This window comes from Chiloscyllium punctatum, chromosome 8, assembly GCF_047496795.1.
Source record: "Chiloscyllium punctatum isolate Juve2018m chromosome 8, sChiPun1.3, whole genome shotgun sequence".
NCBI classification, from domain to species: Eukaryota; Metazoa; Chordata; class Chondrichthyes; order Orectolobiformes; family Hemiscylliidae; genus Chiloscyllium; species Chiloscyllium punctatum.
The window spans coordinates 95,091,796-95,115,751 of NC_092746.1; the positions used below are offsets into that span (position 1 = coordinate 95,091,796).

General features: G+C 41.1%; 1 protein-coding gene across 6 annotated transcripts in view; it reads right to left on the bottom strand.

Annotated features, from left to right (window-relative positions):
• Positions 1–23,956, bottom strand: part of pard3aa (par-3 family cell polarity regulator alpha, a) — an 871,753-nt gene that overhangs the window by 212,093 nt on the left and 635,704 nt on the right. For 4 of the 6 annotated variants that reach the window (XM_072576118.1, XM_072576117.1, XM_072576114.1 and 1 more), the window contains exons 16-18: positions 23,702–23,885; positions 12,114–12,262; positions 5,474–5,521 (exon numbers count right to left, since the gene is read on the bottom strand). In XM_072576118.1, the coding sequence (XP_072432219.1) occupies positions 5,474–5,521; positions 12,114–12,262; positions 23,702–23,885 (381 nt within the window). The remainder of the gene's footprint in view (positions 1–5,473; positions 5,522–12,113; positions 12,263–23,701; positions 23,886–23,956) is intronic. The other 2 variants (XM_072576113.1, XM_072576115.1) reach the window with 2 other exon arrangements.

The following is a 23,956-nucleotide window of genomic DNA, read 5'->3' on the forward strand; positions in this document are numbered from 1 at the left end:
AGGGGTTATGCTACCATCTATTAACATTCCTGACAGATTAATCTAAAGATGAATCACTTTTAAAATAAAACGGTTCTTCGCAGATTTATTTTTCACTAATTTATATTCAAATACTATTGTCCTAATATCCTGTCTCAGCCTGAAACAACATTCTAGGTTTATTTTTAATGGTATTGTTTTTTGTTTCAGAAACCTCAAAAAGAGTTCTTCTCCTGAACTTGTTTGCCTATACATAGGTTTCCAATTCTGTATAATTCTCGTACAAACAAATGCATGTATTAGAGTGCAGAGAACAACTTTGCTGTGAGTCATGAACTCTTCTCTTAAACATCTGTCACTGTTCGTCAATTGTCTTTTCTGCTAAACTCTTGAGCGAGACCACTCCAGCCAACTCAGTCCTCCCCCCATGTAACTATCGCTTCTTAAGTTTAGCTCAGTTATTTCAGACCGAAAATGATCCCCAAGTGAACAGTGACTACAAAACAGTAGAATTCAACATTCAGTCCGAGAATGTGGTTGGTGGATTTCTAACCATATAGTCATAGAATCCTGCAGCACGGAGACAGGCCCTTCAGCCCAAACTAGTCATCCACGCTAACCTAATTTCCCTGCATTGGCCCATACCCTACTGATTCTTTCCTATCCATGTACTTGTCCAAATGCCTTTTAAATGTTGTTAATGTACCCACCTCAACCAGTTTCACTGCCAACTCATTCTATATGCGTACCATGCTCTGTGTTAAAAGGTTGCCCCTCAGATTACCATTTATTCTTTTCCCTCTTACCTTCAACTGATATCTCTAGCCCTCAATTCCCCAACCCTGGGAAAAAGATTGAGTGCATTCACCCAATCCATGCCTCTCATAATCTTAAACACTTCTATAAGGTAAGTCCTAGATAACTGCAACATAACTTCCCAGCTTCTATACTCAATGCCCTGACTGATGAAGGCCAGTATGCCAGAAGCTTTCATCACTGCCCTGTCTACCTGTGATTTCAGCAAACCATGCACCTGAACTCCAAGGTCCCTCTGTTCCACTATAATGCTTAAGGCACTACCATTCATTATGAAACTCCTACCTTGATTTGACTTTCCAAAATGCAGGATCTCACACTTATCTACATTAAACTCCATTTGCAATTTCTCAGCTCATTTCCTCAGCTGATCGAGGTCCTGCTGCAATTTCTAATAACCTTCCTCTCTGTCCACGATAGCGTCAATTTTAGCTTCATGTACATTTTCATCCAAATCATTGATATAGATAACAGCAATGGGCGCAGCACTGATCCCTGTGGCATTCCACTAGTCACAGGCCTCCAGTCTGACAAGCATCTTTCCACTATTACCTTCTGCTTCCTACCATCAAGCCGATTGTGTATCCAGTTTGCCAGCTCTCCCTGAATTCCATGCAATCTAACCTCCCACTGCAGCCTATCATGTGAAACCTTAAAGGCCTTACTGAAATCCATACAGACTGCATCTACTGCCTGCACTCAACAGCCTTCCTGTTCACTTCATCAAAGAACTCCAACAAATTTGTGAAGCATGATCTCTCACGCACAAAGCCATGCTGACTATTTCTCATCAACCCCTGTCTTTCCAAATGCATGTGTATTTTATCCCTCAGAATCTTCTCAAGTATCTTACCTACCACAAATGTTAGGCTTACTGGTCTATTGTTCTTTGCAGCCTTTCTTGAATAAAGGCACAACATTCGCTACCCTCCAGTCTTCCGGGACTTCACCTGTGGCTCATGGTGATGCAAATATATGAGCCAAGGCCACCGCAATTTCCTCTCTGGCCTCTTGCAGGGTTCTTGGATATATTTGGTCAGGACCAGATTTATCCACCATTCATATCTCCTGATACATCCAACACCACCTCTACTGTGATATGGACTATCCCCAAGATATCACCACTAACTACCCCAACTCTTCATGTCTTTCTCTATAGTAAACACAAGAGAAATGTAAATTGAGGACCTTATCTATTTCCTCTGGTTCCACACAGATATGTCCACTCTGGTCCTTGAGAAGCCCTATTCTCTCTCTAATTAATCTTTTTCCTTTAATATACTTAAAGAATCTCTTTGGATTAATTCTCATCTTCTCAGCCAAGGCTATCTCGAGCCCCCTTTTCACACCCTCCTGATTTCCTTCTTCAGTAAACTTCTGTATCCCCTATATACCTCCAGGGATTCTCTTGATCCCAGTTACCTGTACCAGAGCCATGCTTCCTTCAAAGCCTCAAAACCTCTTCATCCAGTGTTCCCTACCCCTGCAAGCCTTGCCCTTCACCCTTACAGGAACATACAGACCTTGAATCCTAGCTATAACAATTTTAACGGCCTCTAATTTGCCTGCAATAAACTACTCCAATCAACTCCTGCAAGGTCCTGTTGAATCCTGTAAAAAATTGCCTTGCCCCAATTTAGAATTTGAAACTGTGGACCAGTTTTGCCCCTCTCCACAATTATTTTAAAACTAATAGAACTATGATCACTTGTTCCCAGTTCCCCGCTGTTACTTGTCCTGCCTTATTTCCCAAGAATAGATCGAGTTTTGCCCCTTCCCAAGAAGGACCCTCGTGGTACTGCTTGAGGAAACCTTGCTGAATGAACTTAACAAATTCCACCCCATCTAAGCCCTTAATGCTCCACCAGTCCCAGTCTATGTTAGGAATATTAAAATCCCCCACTATGACAATTGCATTGCTCCTACAAGTTTCCCTAATCTCCATGCATATTCATTCCTCTAATTCCTGTTGACTATTTAGGGGCCAAGAGCACAACTCCAATAATGTCACCATCCCCTTCTTACTTATTAGCTCCACCCACAAAGCCGCACTGGATGATTCTTCATGTATTTCATCTCTGACTACTGCTGCGATGCTCCCCTTAATCAAAAATGCAACTCCCACTCTCCTCCACCTCTGTCCCACCTAGAGCACCTGTACACCCTGGTACATTAACCTGCTATCTGTCTTTCCCTTAGCCATTTTTTCTTGTAACGGCTGTATTATCCCAGTCCCACATACCTATGCACACCCTGCATTCATCGGCTTTACCTGTCAGCCCTCTTGCATTGAAATAGATGCAATCTAATCCAACAGGCTTTCCTCATTCCTGTTGTGTTCCAGCCTGACTTGTCTCTCCAACTTGCTATTTCTGATAACTGTATGCCCTTCAAGCTTTGCATTTGACTCCCTGCTGTTGGGGACAACATCCCCCCTGCCAATTTAGTTTAAACCCTCCCTTATAGCATGAGCAAATCTGCCCACCAGGATATTGATCCCCTTCTGATTCAGGTGCAATCCACCCTTCTTGAACAGGTCACCTCTGCTCCAAAAAACATCTCAATTATTGAAGAATCTGAATCCCTGTCCCCTGCACCAATTCTTTAGCCATGCATTAACCTTCCTTATACTCCTGTTCTGACCCTCACATTGGAAGTAATCCAGAGATTATCACTAATGAGATCCTGCTTTTTAATTTCTTTCCTCACTCCCGACAATCACTCTGCAGGACCTTATCCCTGTTTCTGCCTATGTCACTTGTGCCAGTGTGCCCAATAACTTCTGACTGCTCACCCTCCCCTTTGAGATTGTTCTACAGCCACTCTGAGACATCCTGGACCCTGACAGCTAGAAGGCAACAGACCATCCTGGATACCTGTTCACGGCCACAGAATCTCCTGTCTGTCCCTCTAACTATCAAGTCTCCTATTACTAAAGTCCTGTTTACCTTTACAAAGCAATAGTTTGACTCCGTCCTCTGAATCAATCTTCAAAAAAGTGCCCAGAGATTCATCTGCTCCTGGTATCATTTTATTTACATTTTTAATTAATTGCCTCTCCTCATTCTTCTTTTCCAAGTGTATCGCTTAACATTTCTCTGCATTCAATTTCAGCTGACATGTCTGCTCATTCCACCAGCTTGCCTCCTTGAGGTATATCAAAATCATCTACAATGATTCTGAGTTTTCTTTCCTCTGAAAATTTATCAATTGAAAGTAGATAATTGAATGCATATTAGTGAAAAGCAAATTGGCAACTGATATCAGGAACAATATTCTTGTGTACTTGGATTATTTGGATTAAAATGACAAAAAGGCATAGTATGGGCATGACCAGTTTGATGGGTTTGAGGGGTGGGAGTTGTTGAAAAAGGTGTGCACCTCCTTGTTGATTTATCAGTTAGATTGCCCCCTCCACATCCTTTTGAAACTTAAACTATTGTTCCTAATGTCTCTCACTGTGACTGCAATGAACCCAATAGTATTTCTTCATCTGGAATGTTTCTTAACTTAAGGGGTATACTTAATTGAAAGCTTCCTTGCCATTTCAACAGCTTAGATGGATTACAAATAATCTGTTTACTGTAACAAATAACAGCAACTGACAAACATTTCTCCAAAGGACAGAAAAATTAACACTACGTGGGAGACAATCACAATCCAAATGAAGTAGATAAAAAGCAAAATATTTCATTTTCCTTTGTTCCTGTAAAATTCTGGAGTATCTGAGTATTTCTAAAAAGATTAGATTCCCTACAATGCGGAAACAGGCCCTTCAGCCCAACCAGTCCACACCGACCCTCTGAAGAGTAACCCACCCAGACCCATTTCCCCCTGACTAATGCACCTAGCACTATGGGCAATTTAGCACGGCCAATTCACTTAACCCCTGCATATCTTTGGAGTATGGGAGGAAACCCACGCAGACACAGGGAGAATGTGCAAACTCCACACAGACAGTTGCCCAAGGCTGGAATCGAACCTGGGACCCTGGTACTGTGAGGCAGCAGTGCTAACCACTGAGCCACTGTCCCACCCTAGATGTTATTCACTTTCATCCTGAAGGGATCAAGATTATAGGTTGCTACAGAAGCAAATGCCATACCCTAGAAGATCAGAACTGAGCAAGACTTCAACAAATGTTTCCTAATTACTCAAATTAATGAAGATGAATCTTGTCAGTGCTTCTCCCCCCGCCCTTTGCTCCAACTTGAGCAGAGATCCTGCCTGAACCCACAAACATGCAGCAAACTTCTGACTGTGTTATGGCCCTGAGTGAATCTCTCACCAAATTTTCTTCCAGTTGGTACAGTTGCACACGAACAAATCAATTCCCTTTTATGTTGGTTAATCATCAGCTGGGTTTGTAACTTTGTTCTTGATTTGACAGAAATGATCATCCCATAAAAAATCAGGCTAAAAATTCATGACTTTTTGGAATCAATAATCTACCTCAGTTTTGTGAGAAATCTTATTTTACCCTTGGCTATGATTTATTTGAAACGAGTGAAAACCAGTATGTGTGAATTAACTCATACAGCAGGCAGCAAGGGTGATAAACACACACAATGCACGACTCAGAGATTTTAATGACTGTTTGCTGTAGTCATGGTAACAATGCTCCTGCTGCACCACCGTAGACTGGTGCAACAACTGGGTTGTTATTGACAGTCCTTACCTGTGGTTATCTGTTCAGCCAAGGAATCAAGATTAGTCTCATCAGCTACTGCCAAAAAGGTAAAAGGTCAAAAATTAATGAGGTTAGTATCCCCCATTCCACGTGCTTCATTCCAACCCACACATTCCAAGTTAGAGCTCACTGTTGTTACAGGTCATGCAGATCACTTCGCTTGACAAGCAGGCACAGAGATTATAATTGCCATTGTTCAAACAAAAATGTTCATTATCATGCATTACTTGTGAGGTGTTTTAAGCTTAATTTTAAAATAATTACTTTATTTTGTGTTAGAGAATTACTCCAAGCTAAAGCTGCACACAGATTTCTGTTGTTTTCACCTTGATTCTGTTATTTACCAGGAGTCAATCATTTCACTATTCTAGCAGAGTTGTAATAATTCAACGAAGAGACAAATCTAGAAAGTGATTTTCACCTTCCCATGGATCAAAGAAACTAAGAACTTCCAACAAGATTCCAATTATATTTCTTGAGAGCCCACAATTTTTTGAAAAAAAAGAAAACAGGTTAGAGTCCGTTATCTTCTTAAAACAAATTCTGCACAATGTAATATTGTGACGACCACACTATTTTGCAACAGTGTCACCGTATAATTGGCCTGGGCTGAAGTCCTATTTTGCCTTCCCTGGTTTCATCAGTGCTGACAGGTATGTGAATCTACTGATTAATCAGTTGCATTTCCTCTCATCATCATCAGTACTAATTTTAAATTCTTTGCTTTTGCTTGGTATACTCAGTCCTGACTCAGCACTCTAATTGGAACGCTGTTCAGGTGGTTCAATTCCAGTCCGAAGTTTGTAAAAGCAGTCATCGATTAAAAGTTAAAGATAGAACACACGCATATGGTGCTGATTTCACATCCTCAGGATGTTTGAAAGCACTTTAAACCAATTAAGTACTTTTGAAGTGTATCAGTGTTTGAACATAAGGAACTACAACAGTCGATTTGTACACAGCAAGGTCCCATACAGAGCAATGAGACTAATAACCAGAAAGCCTGTGCTGATGATATTAAGTAAGCCAAGAAAGCCCTCTATTCTTCTTTGAATAATCATGGGACAGGTTATATCCACTTCAACAGTGGCTTTATGCATTACCCAAAAGACAATACTTTTGATAATGCAACACTGGAACATCAACCCCAAATTTCTGAAGTTGTCAACAAAGAGACAACAGAATGAGCCAAGACAAACAGCTATAAAAAACACTGATATCAAGATGAGAGAGTGAGCAATGGATTAATCAGTTATTTAAAACAGCCATCAGAATTGAGCAACAATAAACATAAGACATAAATGCCAGCAGCTAGTGATCATTGCTGCTACTATCATCAAGTCTGACTGTGCTAGTGTTGTCTTATTATTTGGCATAGAAAAATGCAAACCTTCTGAACTAAAATGTAAAAATCACTGACAAAATCAGATCAGTGGATCATCCTATTCAGGATCCACTCTCAGAAAGATAACCAACAGTGATCTACTCAGTGCTGAATGAAAGCCAGGAGCCATCCAAAATTATGCAGCTCGTGATGCAAAATATGAAGCTTGTTTTGTGTATCTTAAAATGAGTGACTCCATTGTGCAGAATTTGATTCAAATGCCACGTTACAAACTTCAGTGGCAGGGAGAGACTGAACAGAGATCAGGCATCCACTGAAGGTTTCTATGAAGAGCCATTGACAAGGCACTTATTTATTTAGCTTAAATCTTGTTGGCTCAGGAGCAGCATGAACCAATACTTGGGAAGAGGTTTCTTTTAAGGAGTGAGCTGAATACATTAAAGTGCAACATGATATCTCTCCAAACAAAAAGATAATATATATTAACCAAAAGAACTGTGAATGCTGGAATTCAGAAACAAAAACAGAAACTGCTGGAAAAGCTCAGCAGGTCTGGCAGCAGCTGTGGAGAGATATCAGAGTTAACGTTTTGGTTCGAGTAACCCTTCTTCAGAACTGACCCTGAGGAAATGTCACGGGACCCAAAACGCTAACTCTGGTTTCTCTCCACTGATCTGCCAGACCTACTGAGCTTTTGCAACAATTCCTGTTTTTGTTGTTGAAAACTTTATACTGATTAAAACATCACATTTTTAAAATATGCATCTTGCATTTACATCTATGATCAGTCCAATTTTTTTTTCTGCACTGTCCCTGTAACCCTGAAAAGAGTCACTCATGCTGCACCACATGGATACTTGTCAGTAATAGGTCCAAGGCAGCCAGCATGAACTGGGACAGTCAGTGGTGTAGACCATTTATGCTGGGGTGTAAGAAGATGGTTTTCATGCCTAACATCATGGTACTGGACTATGTACTGCCTTTCTCACATTGGGCTTTTAAAAGAGAGAGAGAGGACATCGGAGTATTTTATTTCTGAATCTCAATGGATCTAATAGTTTACAGATTTCTAACGGTTTCCTTCTATTTAAATAGTTTTGCAACAAAATGGATTTGTTTAGCTCAATTAGTATACATTACTTTACGGGTCTTGACATGCTTGTGTTCATGGGAGGAGAGTGTCACTGGCTAAGCCAACATTCCACTGTCCATCCCTAATTGGCCAGAGGGCAGTTATGAGTCACCAGGTCATTGCTGGGAGTCTGGATCCCATGTAGGTCAGACCAGGTGAGGACAGCAGGTATCCTTCTCTCAAGGATATTAGTGAAACAGATTAATCTTTACAATAATCAGCATTTGTTACATGGTCACTTGCAAGCCAATTTTTTTAAAAAGTCTTTTTTTTTTACTGAATTCAAATTCTTCATCTGCCATGGTGGGATTTGGCCTGTAGTGTATGATTTTATGATGAGTGATGTTCTGGATTACTAGGCCAGTGAATTGCCACAACTGCAATTCACCATTTCACTCACTATTTTAACTAAAAAATAGTATTTTTACATTTGTATTTTTATAAAGCTGTTCATTTTGTACTCAGTAGGACAAATGCAAGAAAATTAAATTTGAAACAATGACAACCATTCATAAGAAAAGGAGAAAATAATTGCTTGATTAGTAGGTAATTAAACTGTTTACCATGAAGTAATTAATGGAGAAAAACATACACATCAAACTCTTGGGTAATTCAAAATAAAGTTCAAGACTTGAACATATTCCTTTATTTTTGGTAGAGAATGGGTCCCTGAAAGCATGCATTTTTAGCTACCATAAATGAGCCACTTTAGGAACTTGAACGCTTATATTAAATGTAATGCCAGTGCAGCTATTACTGCTGCCTAACTCAGACTCACATCCAATAGCAGCCATGTTGGGGTTTGAGTTTTGCAAGTGTCAGTTGGTCGAGGTGAGACTGTACACTCTGTCTAACACAAACGACTGAAGGCACATGCTTTGTGATTATGCCGGCCAATTGTTGGGACATTTGGCTTTCCTAATCCAGTGTTACAATGATACTAATGTTCATACACAATGTTGCTCAATCGTATGGTTATTAGCTATTTTCGAAACAGTGCTCTAGCCAGTTGTTCACCTTGCAAGCTCAACTCAGATGCATCAAAGTTATGCAGAACAATGCCTATCCTGGACAGATTCTTGGTCACTGTGCATCATGCAAATTTGCAAATTGGCCAAAGGCTACCATTTTTGGACTCAGAAATTACACTGGGAAGGTAAATTGTAGTGGTAACGTGAGTGATATTTTCTAATTCATGATACTGCCATCAGTTCAAAACTACTTGTCAAACAATGGTCCGGGGACAGAATATGGCCGACAATGAGTCTGTCCTTCTCCATGGTAAACATTGATGCAAAATACTTGTTCAGTACCTTCCCCACCTCCTGCGGTTCCACACATATGCTGCCTTAGTGATCTTTCAGGGGCCCTATTCTCTCCCTAGTTACCCTTTTGTCCTTAACGTATTGATTAAATCCTTTTGGATTGTTCTTAACCCTATTTACCAAAGCTATCTCCTGTCCCCTTTTGGCCCTCCTGATTTCCCTCTTATGTATACTCCTACTGCCTTTATACTCTTCTAAGGGTTCACTTGATCTCTACTGTCTATACCGGTCAGATGTTTCCTTCTTTATCTTGATCAAAATCTCAATTTCTCCAGTCATCTAGCATTCTGTACACCAACCAGCCTTTCCTTTCACCCTAACAGGAACATACCATCTCTGGACTACTGATATCTCATTTCTGAAGACTTCCCATTTTCCAGCCAGCCCTTTACCTGCAAACACCCCAAATCAACTTTTGAAAGTTCTTGCCGAATACCATCAAAATTGGCCTTCCGGGAGAGAGAGGGGGAGAGAGAGGGGGGAGAGAGGGAAGGCGGGGGGGGGGGGGGAGAGAAGAGGTGGGGAGGAGGGGGGGGGGGGGGGGGGGGGGAAGAGAAAACAGCATTTGTGGGCACAAATGCACCCTTAAAGAACATCAGCAGGCAAACAACAGGCCTGGAAACAGCCTGGCCCACAGCCAAACAATGTTGGGGACAGGATAAATTTGTTGAAGAATAGGAACAGAACTCAGGAGAAGAAAGGCATCTATGGAATTCCAGCCCCAAACAAGTAAGGAACATTGGTGGACAGGGTTTGTTCATCTTAGGAAGGTGAGGATGAGGTGAAGTGAGGGGCTGGTTCTTACATGGAGGAAGTAAGAGTGTACTATCTGCTAGGGTGAGCCTCCATTTGAAAAGAGTACCCCGTGGGTGATACCCCAAGTTTCTCCTTTTGGGAAAATCTTTCGAATAAAATGGTCAGCCCACGACCACCTGACTGCCCATGTTAACTATATTATGACAGATATAAGAAGCAGTGAAGCTTTTACCTGGGTCAGTTAACTTTTATTTGACAAGTAGTGGTAGGCTGTCAATTTTGGCATCCATTCTGTTTTACATGCCTTCTTCCCCTCACCAAAACACACCCAGCAAAGGTATGTAAATCCATTGAGCAACAGAAGGACATAGAGCTCATCAGTCAATAATCTACACAAAGCTAAGTTATAGTCATACAGGATAGAAACAGACCCTTCCGTTCAACTAGTCCACACCAACCATATTCCCAGCAAAAGCACAGCTGAGTTTGTTTTCAAAACATTAGCTCTGCTATGTGAAACTTTCAATGGTCTATTTTATTAATTACTCATCTTTTAAAAATAATCCTATTATTTCTTTGCCATACGTTTTTGCTCAGTAACATGCTCATGCTTTTTCTCATACCTCAACATTGATTTTAAAATTTATGTCTAATGCTCTGCCAAACCCTACCTTCCTAAAATTTGCTCATCTAACCTTCGCGAGAGAATAAAATTGAAACATAATGCTGTTAGACAACCCTGGTCAAAAATAATGATCTGTCTGTCACCAACTGAGCAACGTCAAATATGAATTGTAGTTGCAGTGTAATGGCAAGTACAGAAGACATCAGCCCCAACAATTGCCTGATCAAATTCAACAACCTACTCCTCTAACTGCTCAAAACAAATAGAGTCCCTACTATTGTCAACCAGGCAGTGTTGGCAAAGCCTGAAACAAACCATCCCTTGTTACATATGATTCCATGTTTGAACAGCACTTAGTGAACAATTCCTAGTAATCACCTGATGAAGGAGCAGCGCTCCAAAAGCTAGTGTTTCCAAATAAATCTGTTGGACTACTACCCGGTTTTGTGTAATTTTTAACTTTGTACACCCCAGTCCAACACCGGCACCTCCAAAACATTCCTAGTGTGATAGTAACTACACCAACCACCAAATTGATAGAATCAATTGAGTTCAGAACAGCTCATTAAAGCATGCTCAAAATAAAATGTACACAAAGGTTGGGACCCATGATCTACAAATAAAAAGGAATCTGCTCATGCTGTGCATCTTTTTTGAATTGCCCAAGAGCTGCAGAGCCTTTACGTCACTGTTGGTTTTTTGTAGCAATGCCCTCAGCCAGATGGAGTTGGATTGCCAACAAATCGACAGCCTTTTCTCCTCTGATGTAAACTGTTCTGACCACCTGTAATTTGATGATCTGTTTGTTCCAATGAGTGCAAGACAAAGCTTTTGAATCCCTTTCCAGAAACATTCAAGTCCTATGTTAGACAGTGAATGTTCCTGATCCAAACTGCTCTCTACTTTACTGAAGAGAATAAATAGGTTAAGGCAGGGTGAGACATTTGACATGTGAGACAATGATTCAACACCTGAACAATGATTGACTTGTAGAATTCAGAAGCAGCAAAAAAACCCATTTGTACCTTAACTGGTGACTGCAAGAGCACAAAACTAATAACAAACTGCTCGTGCATTAAAGAATTGCATTTTTAACCACAGGGGAAAAAGACATGGTCAGAAAGAAAAATATGCCCATATAAAATTCAACTGAAACAATAAAGGAAATTATGTCAAATGAACCAGACTTGCTAGGCTACCATAAATGTTCAAAATGGAATATCTTTCCGAATTATGAACTCATGTTTATGAAATCATATCAACTGGCTTGTAGGCCTAACGCATGAAGATCTGTTGATCAAAAGGATTGCAGTGGGAACATCTAAATTATCTGATGTTCAAGCTATAAAATGAAAGCAAATCAAAGATGGAAAACACAGTGAGCTTCCTTAAATCCCTGTTAAGATTTTCATGCTTTACATAGATAGAAAATACACGAGTTCTACCTAAGTCCATGCTTTTAGATTTCCGCGTTTTAACAAAATCCAGTTGAGTGGCATCTCCAAACTGTTTGGTACGTTTTTCAGACATGCTCTGACGTCCGAATCCCTCTCGCTGGAAGGCAATGGCAGGATCGACATCTGGACTTAAAACACTAGAAAAACAGAAAAGCACAATTTGTGATTTATCAGAAAGAGACTATAAACAAAAAATGAAAATGGTAACTCTCGACACCAAGTATAGGAAGGTAATTGTTTTGAGTGGCGTTGTCTGATTGAGGAAAGGTTCCAAAAGAAGTTGCATGCTTTTATATTGTATTTGCTCAATACATTGATCAAGAAAGACATGAGATATGAATTGCTGCTTATCAAAATCTACACTTTGACTGAACCAGATTTAATAGACAAACTCCTGTCCTTAAACCACACAAACTAGTGCTGAAAATGTCATTTTCACTCTTGGCAGGACAAGTGGCTTGCTGCGTTTGAACTCGTGTGTGATTACTTGGGATGTCAATCACAGAATATCCTGTCACTGCACGTTAAATGAAGTTGTCTTGTAAAATACAATGCAGGTTTAATGTGATGCTGACCTTCTGTAAAAAGAAATTCTGCTAAAATATAAAACTTGCATTGAATCACCACAAAACAAACATTCAATAACATTCAGCAAAAGCTGCTACATTTGTGCACCACATCCACAAGCGTGAACTGAAAACTCAGTTTTTGCCTATTCTTGTTTGCTGTGGAAGGAAGTGTTGTAGGGAGAGAGCTGCACCATTGAGAGAAGCATTAATAGAAGGGAAACAAAAGAAAAACACAATGATTGTCTTAGATAGATGCCCACAATTTATTCTCGGAACTTAAGCTTTGTTAGACCATCTCTAATGGTTCTTGGAAAGTTTCTGGTAGTCATCTTCTTGAATTGCTGCTGTCAAATTGGTTGTTCCAGGATTTTGACACAATGGAAGTAAAAGAACTTTTAAAAAATTTATTCATGGGATGTGGACATCATTGGCTGGGTCAACATTTATTTCCTATTCTTAATTGCCGTGCAGAGGGTAATAGTGAGCTGTTGTCTTGTTGTGTAAGAGGCCCTTCACAATGTTGCTATGAAGCGAAGTCTAAGACTTTGACTCAGCGACAGTGAAACAATGGAGAGAGTGTTCCGCATCAGGATGCTATGTGGCCTGGAAGGGAACTTGTAGGTGATGATGGCTCCACGCATCTCCTCCCATTGTCCTTCTAGGCGGCAACAATCATGGGTTTGGAAGACGCACTTGAAGATGCGCATGAGATCTGGGCGTCGTCATTGGCTGGGCCAGTACTTATTGCATCCTTAATTGCCCAGAGGGCAATTACAAGTCAACCACTTTGCTGGAGTCACATGAAGGGCAGATTGAGCAAGAATGGCAAATCTCCTTCCCCAAAGGATATGTGTGAACGAGATGGGTTTTTAATGACAATTGACAATGATATCATGGTTACCACGGGGTTACTTTTTTTTATTGCAGGTAATTACTGAATTCAAATATCATCAACTGCTCTGTGGGATTCGATTGATTGGGATTCTAGATTACTATACCAGTGACATTATGATTACACTATCACCTCCCCTTGAGTGCCACTGTGCATTGGTGGTGAAGGGAATGAATGATGGAACTGGGGGATGGGATTCCATTCGAGTGCGCTGCCTTGATCTGGATGTTATTAAGTGTTACTCTCATCCAAACATATTCCTGAATTGATATCTTAAAATGGAGGACAGACATTGGAAAACAGGAAACAAATTACTTGCAGCAGAATTCCTAGCCTCTGAGCTGCTGCTGTGGCCATAGTGTTTATAAGGCTGGTCCAATTCATTTTCTGGTCAATAATAGCACCCGATAGTGGAGGATTCAGTGGTGACAATGCAATTGAATGTCAAGGGATTTCTCTTGCTGGAGACTTGTATGGCATGAATCTTATTTGCCACTTTAAACCCAAACCTCTATCTTTTCCAGGTCACACTGCATATGAACACAGACAACTTCAGTATCTGACATGTCATGAATGTTATTGCATATTTTGCAATCATCAATGAACATCCCTATTTCTATCCTTATGATGGATAGATGAGATTAATGAAATAGTTGAAGATGGCTAGGTATTGATATCGTTCCAAATTTGCAGGTGATGGTGCTTGCATTGGTTTGTTCTTTAATATGGTAGAGGTTATTATTTTGGAAGACACTGCTGAATGAGGCTTCTTGAATTGCTGAAATGCATTTGGCAAATGCTTCAAGCTGCATACACTGTACACCACTGGTGAAGGCAGTGCCTATTTAACATTGTGGATGGCATTTCAATCTAATGAGCTACTTTATCCTGAATTGTACTAAAAACAACAAATGCTGGTGATCACAGGGAGGTCAGACAACATCCATAAAAAGAGAGCAAGCTAATGTCGAGTCTAGGAGGTTGAACAGTTCATCCACTTTACCAACACCTTCCACCCCAACCTCAAATTCACCTGGACCATCTCAGACTCCTCCCTTCCCTTCCTAGACCTTTCCATTTCTATCTCGGGCGACTGAATCAACACAGACATTTACTTTAAACCGACTGACTCCCACAGCTACCTAGACTACACCTCCTCCCACCCTGCCCCCTGTAAAAATGCCATGCCAGATTCCCAATTCCTTCGTCTCCACCGCATCTGCTCCCAGGAGGACCAGTTCCAATATCGTACAACCCAGATGGCCTCCTTCTTCAAAGACCAAAATTTCCCCCCAGATGTGATTGACGATGTCCTCCACCGCATCTCCTCCACTTCCTGCTCCTCCGCCCTTGAGCCCCGCCCCTCCAATCGCCACCAGGACAGAACCCCACTGGTCCTCACCTACCACCCCACCAACCTCCATGTACAGCGTATCATCTGTCGTCATTCCGCCACCTCCAAACGGACCCCACCACCAGGGATATATTCCCCTTCCCTCCCCTATCAGCGTTCCGAAAAGACCACTCCCTCCGTGACTCCCTCGTCAGGTCCACACCCCCCACCAACCCAACCTCCACTCCCGGCACCTTCCCCTGCAACCGCAAGAAATGCAAAACTTGCGCCCACACTTCCCCCCCTTACTTCCCTCCAGGGCCCCAAGGGATCCTTCCATATCCGCCACAAATTCACCTGCACCTCCACACACATCATCTATTGCATCCGCTGCACCCGATGTGGCCTCCTCTATATTGGGGAGACAGGCCGCCTACTTGCGGAACGTTTCAGAGAACACCTCTGGGACACCCGCACCAACCAACCCAACCACCCCGTAGCCCAACACTTCAATTCCCCCTCCCACTCCACCAAGGACATGCAGGTCCTTGGATTCCTCCATCGCCAGACCATGGCAACACGACGGTTGGAGGAAGAGCGCCTCATCTTCCGCCTAGGAACCCTCCAACCACAAGGGATGAACTCAGATTTCTCCAGTTTCATTTCCCCTCCCCTCATCTTGTCTTAGTCAAATCCCTCAAACTCAGCACCGCCTTCCTAACCTGCAATCTTCTTCCTGACCTCTCCGCCCCCACCCCCACTTCGGCCTATCACCCTCACCTTGACCTCCTTCCACCTATCGCATTTCCAATGCCCGTCCCCCAAGTGCCTCCTCCCTACCTTTTATCTTAGCCTGCTGGACACACTTTCCTCATTCCTGGAGAAGGGCTCATGCCTGAAACGTCGATTCTCCTGCTCCTTGGATGCTGCCTTACCTGCTACACTTTTCCAGCAATACATTTTCAGCTCTCATGTCGAGTCTAGATGACTCTTCATGAGAGCTGAAGTAAAGTGTGGAGGGGTCAGCATTTATGCTCTAGTGTTGGGGGTAATGGGAGCAAGGTGCCAGTGAAGAAAAGATTGTAACAGTTCAACTTAAGTCTGTATGCAAGTGGGACCTTGACCATCCTTCAGCCAGTGATTTTAGCACAGCACCCTGCTGGCATGCCCACAACGCTGTCCTCGGCATGATGCAGTGTTCCAGTGAATCACAGTGCAAACTGGAGGAACATCATCTCATTTTCTGACTAGACACTTTACAGCCCTCTGGACTTAATATTGAGTTCAACACCTTTAAATTGTAAACCATTTCTTTCCTTTCTTCCAACTTGTTATCATGTCCTCCCCTCCCCTCCCCATCCCACTTACTGTCCTTTCAAGTCTGGCAAGCGATACACCATTGTTCTGCCATTCTCACATTCAGATCACTTAAACTGAACTATCAACATCTCTTCTTCACCAGCACCCTACTCCCACTATCCCAAGCGACCACAACCTCCCTCCCCAAACTAAAGCATAAATGCTGCCCCCTCCACACTTTACTTCAGCTCTGATGAAAGGTCATCTAGACTCAAAATGTTAGCTTGCTCTCCCTCCATGGATGCTATCCGACCCGCTGTGATCTCCAGCATTTGTTGCCTTCAGTATAGATTCCAGCATCTGCAGTAATTTCTTCCTACACTTGTCCTGAATTGTGTTCATTTTCTTCAGTGTTGGTGCTGCACTCATACACGCAAATGGGGAGTGCTCCATCACACACCTTATCTGTGCACTGTAAATGCTAGAAAGGTTTTGGGGAATCAGATATTCATCATATTATTTCCCAGCCTCGGACTTGTATTTGTGGCCACAACATTTATTTAACCAGTCCAGTTCAGTTTCTCGTTAATGGTAACACACAGAATGTTTATTTTGGCTAATTCAATATTAGTCATGCTATTGAACATCAAGGGCAAATGGTCATTCCTCGGCACTTGTACAGCTTGAACGTTTCTTGCCACATATCAGTCTAAGCCCAATTATCCAGATCTTACGATAGACATGGACTGCTTCAGGATCTGAGTTATGAAGGTACTGAACACTGTGAAACATCATGAAACATCCTCATTTCTGACTTTCTGATGGTCAGATATCATTGATAAAGGAGATGAAGATAGTTGGACCGAGGACACTACCTTGAGGAGCTCCTGCAAACTTGTCTCCAGTATTGCTCAAACACAGGGATAGTCCTCCCTTACTCTTCAACTTTGTCAGAGCTCTTTGACGCCAGTCAAACTTGGCCAAACATTGCCCTGACACTGCATTGGGAAGGTTGTTTTAACACTGCCTTTAACACTGGAGCTGGAAAGATACTCCAGAGAATTCCTTTCACTAATGATCAGCAAGACGTTATACAGAATTTTTCATCAACAAATAAAATTAGGTGTGAAGACAGATAATTTGGCTGATTGCAAATGCAATGTGGAGGGGGGAGGACTTTATGTTTGCATCAGCAACTGATTGAAAATTGTGCAAAATTCTCCACATTCAATTGATATCATAAATTCACATTCCAGCACCGCAAGAAACAGCAGATGTTTTATCCAGTCATCATTCCCTTCATCACAAGAACAGAACATCCCTTGTTGTGAAGGGAGTCTCCTATAAAGAATAACAAATTTCTGGAGAAACTCAGCAGGTCTGGCAGCATCTGTAAAGAGAAGAATCAACACTTCGAGTTCAATGATGCTTCATCAGAAATTTCAGTTCTGATTCACTAACTCCAACTATTGATTCTGTCCTTCTCGCCATCAATGCTGCCAGACCTGAGTTTTGCCAGCAATTTCGTTCGTTTTCAGATCCCCAGCTCCTTACTTCAGTCTTGGAAAGAATGGTTGTTTCCAGGCAAAATACTAGTTACAGTTTTAATGCATAAAACATTGTATTAAAAGTAAATCGGTAGATAAATGCACCAATATATCCATTTATTACATTTACTCCTCAGAATTATAGAGTGGTAAAGCAGACAATGCTTGCCTGTTGAATGACACGGTGAGCTGAGGATGGAAAAATATAAAATTGAAAATGATTATTGTTTCATGCTAAACATAACAGACATGTAATAGAAAATTTGCTTTCAATAATATGCACTAAACAGATTCATCCTTAAGTGGACGAGACAGGATTTGCAGCCATTGCTTCATGAGCAGCACAGCAGAAACCTCTCAAGCTTTGGTAGCAAATTCATCAAGTGATCAGCAGTTAGTCTGCTGTTGAGCATAGGATTTATTCTGAGCATTTACTGTCAATAGCAATAGTGACCTAGGAAAGATTGCAATAGAATAAGCTAACCAATGAATTTGGTTATAAACTAGTTCTTAACAGTTGCACACATTACAATAAATATAGATCTTAGCCATTATTCCATCAACTATCTCTTGTATTTTGTTTTATTTACTCAAGGGACGTGGCTGTCACTGGCTGATACAGCATCTATTGCCTATCCCTAGATACCCTTCAGAAGAGGTAGTGAGCTCCCTTCTCAAACTGCTGCAGTCCACGTTTTATATTCTGAAGGCATTTAGATCGCTGGTAGGCTACCTCACTGTGGAAGGTATAATAAAAGCACATCAATCAATCCAGGTGTGTACATGCAACTTTCAACAGGAAGTACTGGATATCAATCAGGTACAGGAATCTTGGCTGTTCGAATTTGGAAGAGGGGGAAAAAATTTAGTTATTAATTAAGCATTTTAATTATCCTTCCAATACTTTTTGCTGCTATAGTATATCGATCTGGTTAACATTACAGATGACCAATACCATATCTCCTATAGATCAAAGGGCAGGTTTGCTAAGGAATCATGCTCATACATGCTTAGAAGACAAAAAGCCAGTATGATTATTTTTAAGCATTTACTTTCTGAAACAGATCACACAAGATCGTTTCAGAATAAATCTATGAAACTCAATACCAGACAATGATCACCTCCAATAAGAGTCAATTAACTCACTGATATTCAATGGCATTACCATCACTGAATCCCCCATTGTCAATATCCTGGACGTTACTTTTGACCAGAAACTCAATGTGCCATATAAATACAGTGGCTACAAGAGCAGGTCACAGGGAATCTCCAAAGCCTACCCATCTACAAGGCACAAGTCAGGAGTGCAATTTACCTGAATACAATGGGTAACACCTTTACACTGTTTGAGAAGAACTTGTTGATTTGTTTCCCTATCAGAGATGTTGCTACAAAGAATGCACCAATTAAGTGATGACTGACAGTTAGCTGCTAAATTTTGTTTAAATTGATTCTATTGGTCAAAGCATTGCCCTGGGAAATGAAGCAGAAAATTGCTGTCACATATTTTGTTCAGTTATAACAGAAGTAAGTTTTTTTTATTAGGGAAGGACGCTAATGCATTATGTTCATCCAGACAGCTGGTGCGGACACGATGGGCTGTTTGTTAAAACGTAGAAGACTAACAATGCTGATTACACATGTTCTTCATATCTGCAAAGAACAGGGATCCTGTGCATACTAAGAGCTTGGCTGAAAATCTTGAATTGTTACCAATGCACACTTTTTACAAATGTCTATTTGCAGAATCATATCTAAATTTGGGCACTGTTCTGAGGTTACGAGCACGGGCTTGTTGGATAAAGTTGGTAACTTGCCTGTTAATGGGTCAGTGGTTTTTACATGTTAGCAAATCATCTTTTGATTGGATTGTCAGTGACAACCATCACTTGTGTTGGACCTGAAATTGACGTGCAACGTGAAACTGACAACTAATTTACCAACCAACTTAAGATCGTCAGTTGGACTCATTGTCTGGTGTACCTGCATTTATCAGATGGTGTATAACACAGCATTTTCTTTGCCAAATGACACACTTAAATCTGATTTTAACTGTGCAAAAGAGGCAACAGCCATTTTCTGGTTCATTCCATAGGGCAACTGAACAGAGTTCACCTACCAGGCTTAAATTTAACAAAGCTTTGTAATTAACTGCCAGTCAGCACCTAAATGGTATATTCTTCACAGCAGCACCCCTAGCAATTATCTACTTGCCAACCAATCAGTATGCTCCTTTCATGAGATGGCAACATGTTGATCCCCATTATTTTGAGATTCTTGCAAATTGTCCTGGTAGTGCAAGATTAAAAGCTTTGACAAGCCATACATTTGTTTCAGTATGCTCAATGATTGGAGAAAAGAGACACCACAGGACTGCTGCAAGAATCAGTGTCTTCAAAAGAAAAGGGAGACAGAAAACCACCAACAATTTATTTTGTTAAAGTTTATAACAGTAAGAAAAAAGTCTACAAGAACACCAACAAGTTTCATCAAGAAGGTCTGTGAATATGAATGCAAGGAACAAAACTGAATGTGTTAACAGTTGCTGATTAATTCACACTCCGAGAAAACCACTCTAGCACTTGATGATCATCTCTTCATGCTCTCTATATTTTTGCAACAATACTTGTAAGAGTGTAGTATACCAGAAATACTTGTTTCATACTGGGACTTATACAAATTGAGGTTGTGCTCAAAACACCATCCAAGTTGTGAAGCTTATTTATTCTTTAGTGAGGTGACATGCCTCTGTGAATGCAGCAGAGCTGAAGTGTTTCAGAAATCATTTCCAAGCCAACAATACAAGCATAGAGCCTTATAATGAGATCTGTTGGTACTGACACACTTAAGCTTACGACCAAGCATTTTTAACTCAAGGAAAATAAAGTTTTCTTTACTATATTACATCGCAGGTTCTTGAGAAATGTAAATAAGTCTAAAGCCTCTGAAGATTTTCATCTTTCAACCTTCATTAATTGAAGATACAGTTTGTGCATTATGCATGCAACATTTCAGCAATCACATTAACATTCCACCATCCATTGTACAAATACTACCCGGTCAGATCAAATGGCCATTCTAGACACCAAATAATGCTTGTAACATTAAAATAAAAATGATTACATAAGCATCAAAAAGTAAATGTGCCATTTTTTGATTTGAAATACTAATCAATGAAGCTTTGTCTGAACTCCAGGGCTTTGAGTTATTCAGATGTATTAGATCCAAAAGGCATACTTTGCCATGGCTTATGAAATTATTATTGATGCAACAAAATTAATGATTTCAGGAGCTGATGGTATTGTTCAGGCTCTGAATAAGCATTCTAGATAGTGCTGATTTTCTTCAGCTTATCTTCAATACATTCCCTTGTCCAATTTATTGTAGCTCTTACATGTACATCTTGTTGTGGTTTAAGAAAGTGAAGTGTTGAAAGCATCTAAGTGCTAACCCTGATGCAGGTTATCCCTTGCCTGCTGGTTGCGAGTGCAACAAATGAACAAGTCAGCACAGGAGGTACCTATCCAGTGTGCTACAGTACGACAGCAGTGCATCAATATGTTTTGTTGTAACCACCAGCTGGGTCTTCATTTGGCAAAGGAGAGATATTTAGGATTTTGAAAAAAATAACATTGCTTGTTGAACTATCTGACATATTAGAATAGATTAGATTAGATTATTGTTCAAGGAGATATCCAAAGGGAGATTTATTTATCCATGCAGAGACATTTCACGATATACATTTCAACTGGAAATCTAATTATTTGGAAATCTAATTAAATGGATGTCATTCCAATAGAATCCTGATGAAAGAAATGAAACGTTTGGGTGACTCGGCATTGACCATGGCACCAGAAATAGCATCAACACATGCAGCCCAAAAGTCCTTGCAAAGTCTCATCTGCAGGCTTGCACCAAAACTGGGAGAATTGTTCCATAGTCATGTAACATTGTTGATCAAGTATGATTTTATGTAAATGACAATGCCTCAGACAACACATTACCATTCCTGGACAAGCCCTGTCCTACCAACAGAACAGACCGACCAGAAGTGGCAGCACAGTAGTATGCAATTGACTGGTAGTTGCATTGGAAATCCACAATATTCACTCTGAACAGCAGAAGGTCTCAAGGCATCAGGTTAAAAATGGGCAGGGAAACTGCCTGTTGATTTCCATGTACTGCCCACCCTTGATTAATGAACCAGTGTTCTGCCACGTTGAATATCACATGGACGGCAAACCAAAGATAGCTAGAGCATGGAATATTGTCTGGATGGGGGAATTTCAATCTCCAACACCAAGAGGGGCTTGAGAGCACTGCTACAGAGTTGGCCGATCCTAAAGCACAGAGCTGCTAGATTGAGCCTGATGCAGGTGGTGAGAGAACCAACAAGGAAAAACCCAGGACTACTTCCATGCCAACCAGTGTACGCAGGAGACAGTGGACAGGGCTAAGTGATCCCACAACAGTGGGACAGGCCTAAGTTCTACAGTCGTGCCCCGGTCAGTCATGAATGGTGGAGGTAGCTCCATAAATATTTCCATCTTTGAAGATGAGGTAGCCTCAAAGTATCAGCATAAAAGACAAGGTTGAACCGTTTGTCAGCATCTCCAGCCAGAGGCGCTGATGGGTGACCTTTCTTGGCCTCCTCATTAACATACCAGCATCACAGATGCCAGACTTCAGTCAATGCATTCAATTCACATGATATTCAGAAATGATAGAAGTATCTGGTTACTGGAAAACTATGGGTCCTGATTTAATTCTGGCAGTCGAACTGAAGATCGTGTTTCATATCTAGCTATACCTCCAGCCAAGCTGTTCCAGTACAATTACAATGCTAAGATCCAGCTTGCACTATGGAAAATTACTCAGCTACAGATACAGGTCGAAGATCCTTTATCCAAAATTTGTGGGTTCAGGTGTTTTTCGGAATTCAGAATTATTCGGTTTTCAGAATAAGTGACAGTTTAATGGTGACATTTTTAAAAATCTTGCCAGAGCAGCAAACTTTGAAATAAGAATGTGCTTGGCCATGTCCCCCCAATGTCGCATCTGAGTGACACGCATCAAGTGGGTGTCAACTTGGGGGCATTCACAGAGAAATCCTAGGCCTGTCAGTGCTTGGCCACACCTCTCCCCACGTCACATCTGAGTGACACGCAGCAAGTGGGTGTCAACTTGGGTTAACTGCTCGCCAAACAACCTTGTTAATGAGAAAAAAACTTCACAAAAAAACTTCATATTTTGAAACTTTTCGGTTTTTGGATGTTTGGATAAAAGATCTTCTACCTGTATTTTAATAATTTTGTTCAGACATCTCATGATACTCTCCAGGTCAGGTAGGACCTGAACCCAGGTCTTCATGCCCAGAAGTAGGGACACTACCACAGTACCACAATAGTCCCCACAATGTTTCTGTCTATCACCCATCCACATCAGGCAGAACAAATCCAACCCAGCCAACTGCTGTCCAATCAATCTCAAAGTGATAAAAGCAGTTGTTGACACTGATATCAAGCAGCACTCAACTCAACAATAAACAGCTCAGCGACATGCAGTTTGGTGTGCACTGGACCAAATTAGCTCGTGAACTCATTACAGGTTTGGTGTATACACAGACAAAAGAAGTGAAGAATGAAGTGAGGATTACGCATTGGGGGTGAGAGAATGGATAGGAAGAAACAAAACTATCACAGTTATTAATTAAATAGCACAATTTTTGATTTTTTAAAATAGAACCCCTACAGCATGAATGCAGGCCATGCGGCCTATTGAGTTAACACCAATGTTTCAAAGAACATCCCACCCCGATCTGCTGCCCCCCCATCTACATATCTCTGCATTTCCCATGGCTAATCTATTTTCTAACGTAATCTTCACAAGCTATCAGTAACAACAGTTTGAAAAAGTGGTGTTAGAAAACCACTTACCCATCGGTTTTATCTTTATCAGGTTCTTTCACCCACAGACCAGAAGTTACAGAATTTATTTCTTGATGATAATCCACGGATGGCTGGTTGGGTAGTCGAGGAAGATTGCCAGGTGGTCTGTCATCTTCAATAATAACAGTGTCATCCTGGGTCATGTTCACCGTCGGAGACATATGGTAGTTACCTGTTCACAGAAACGATGATTTAACTCAAAAAACATCACAGTAGTAATGTGATGATCAGCACTCACTTCAT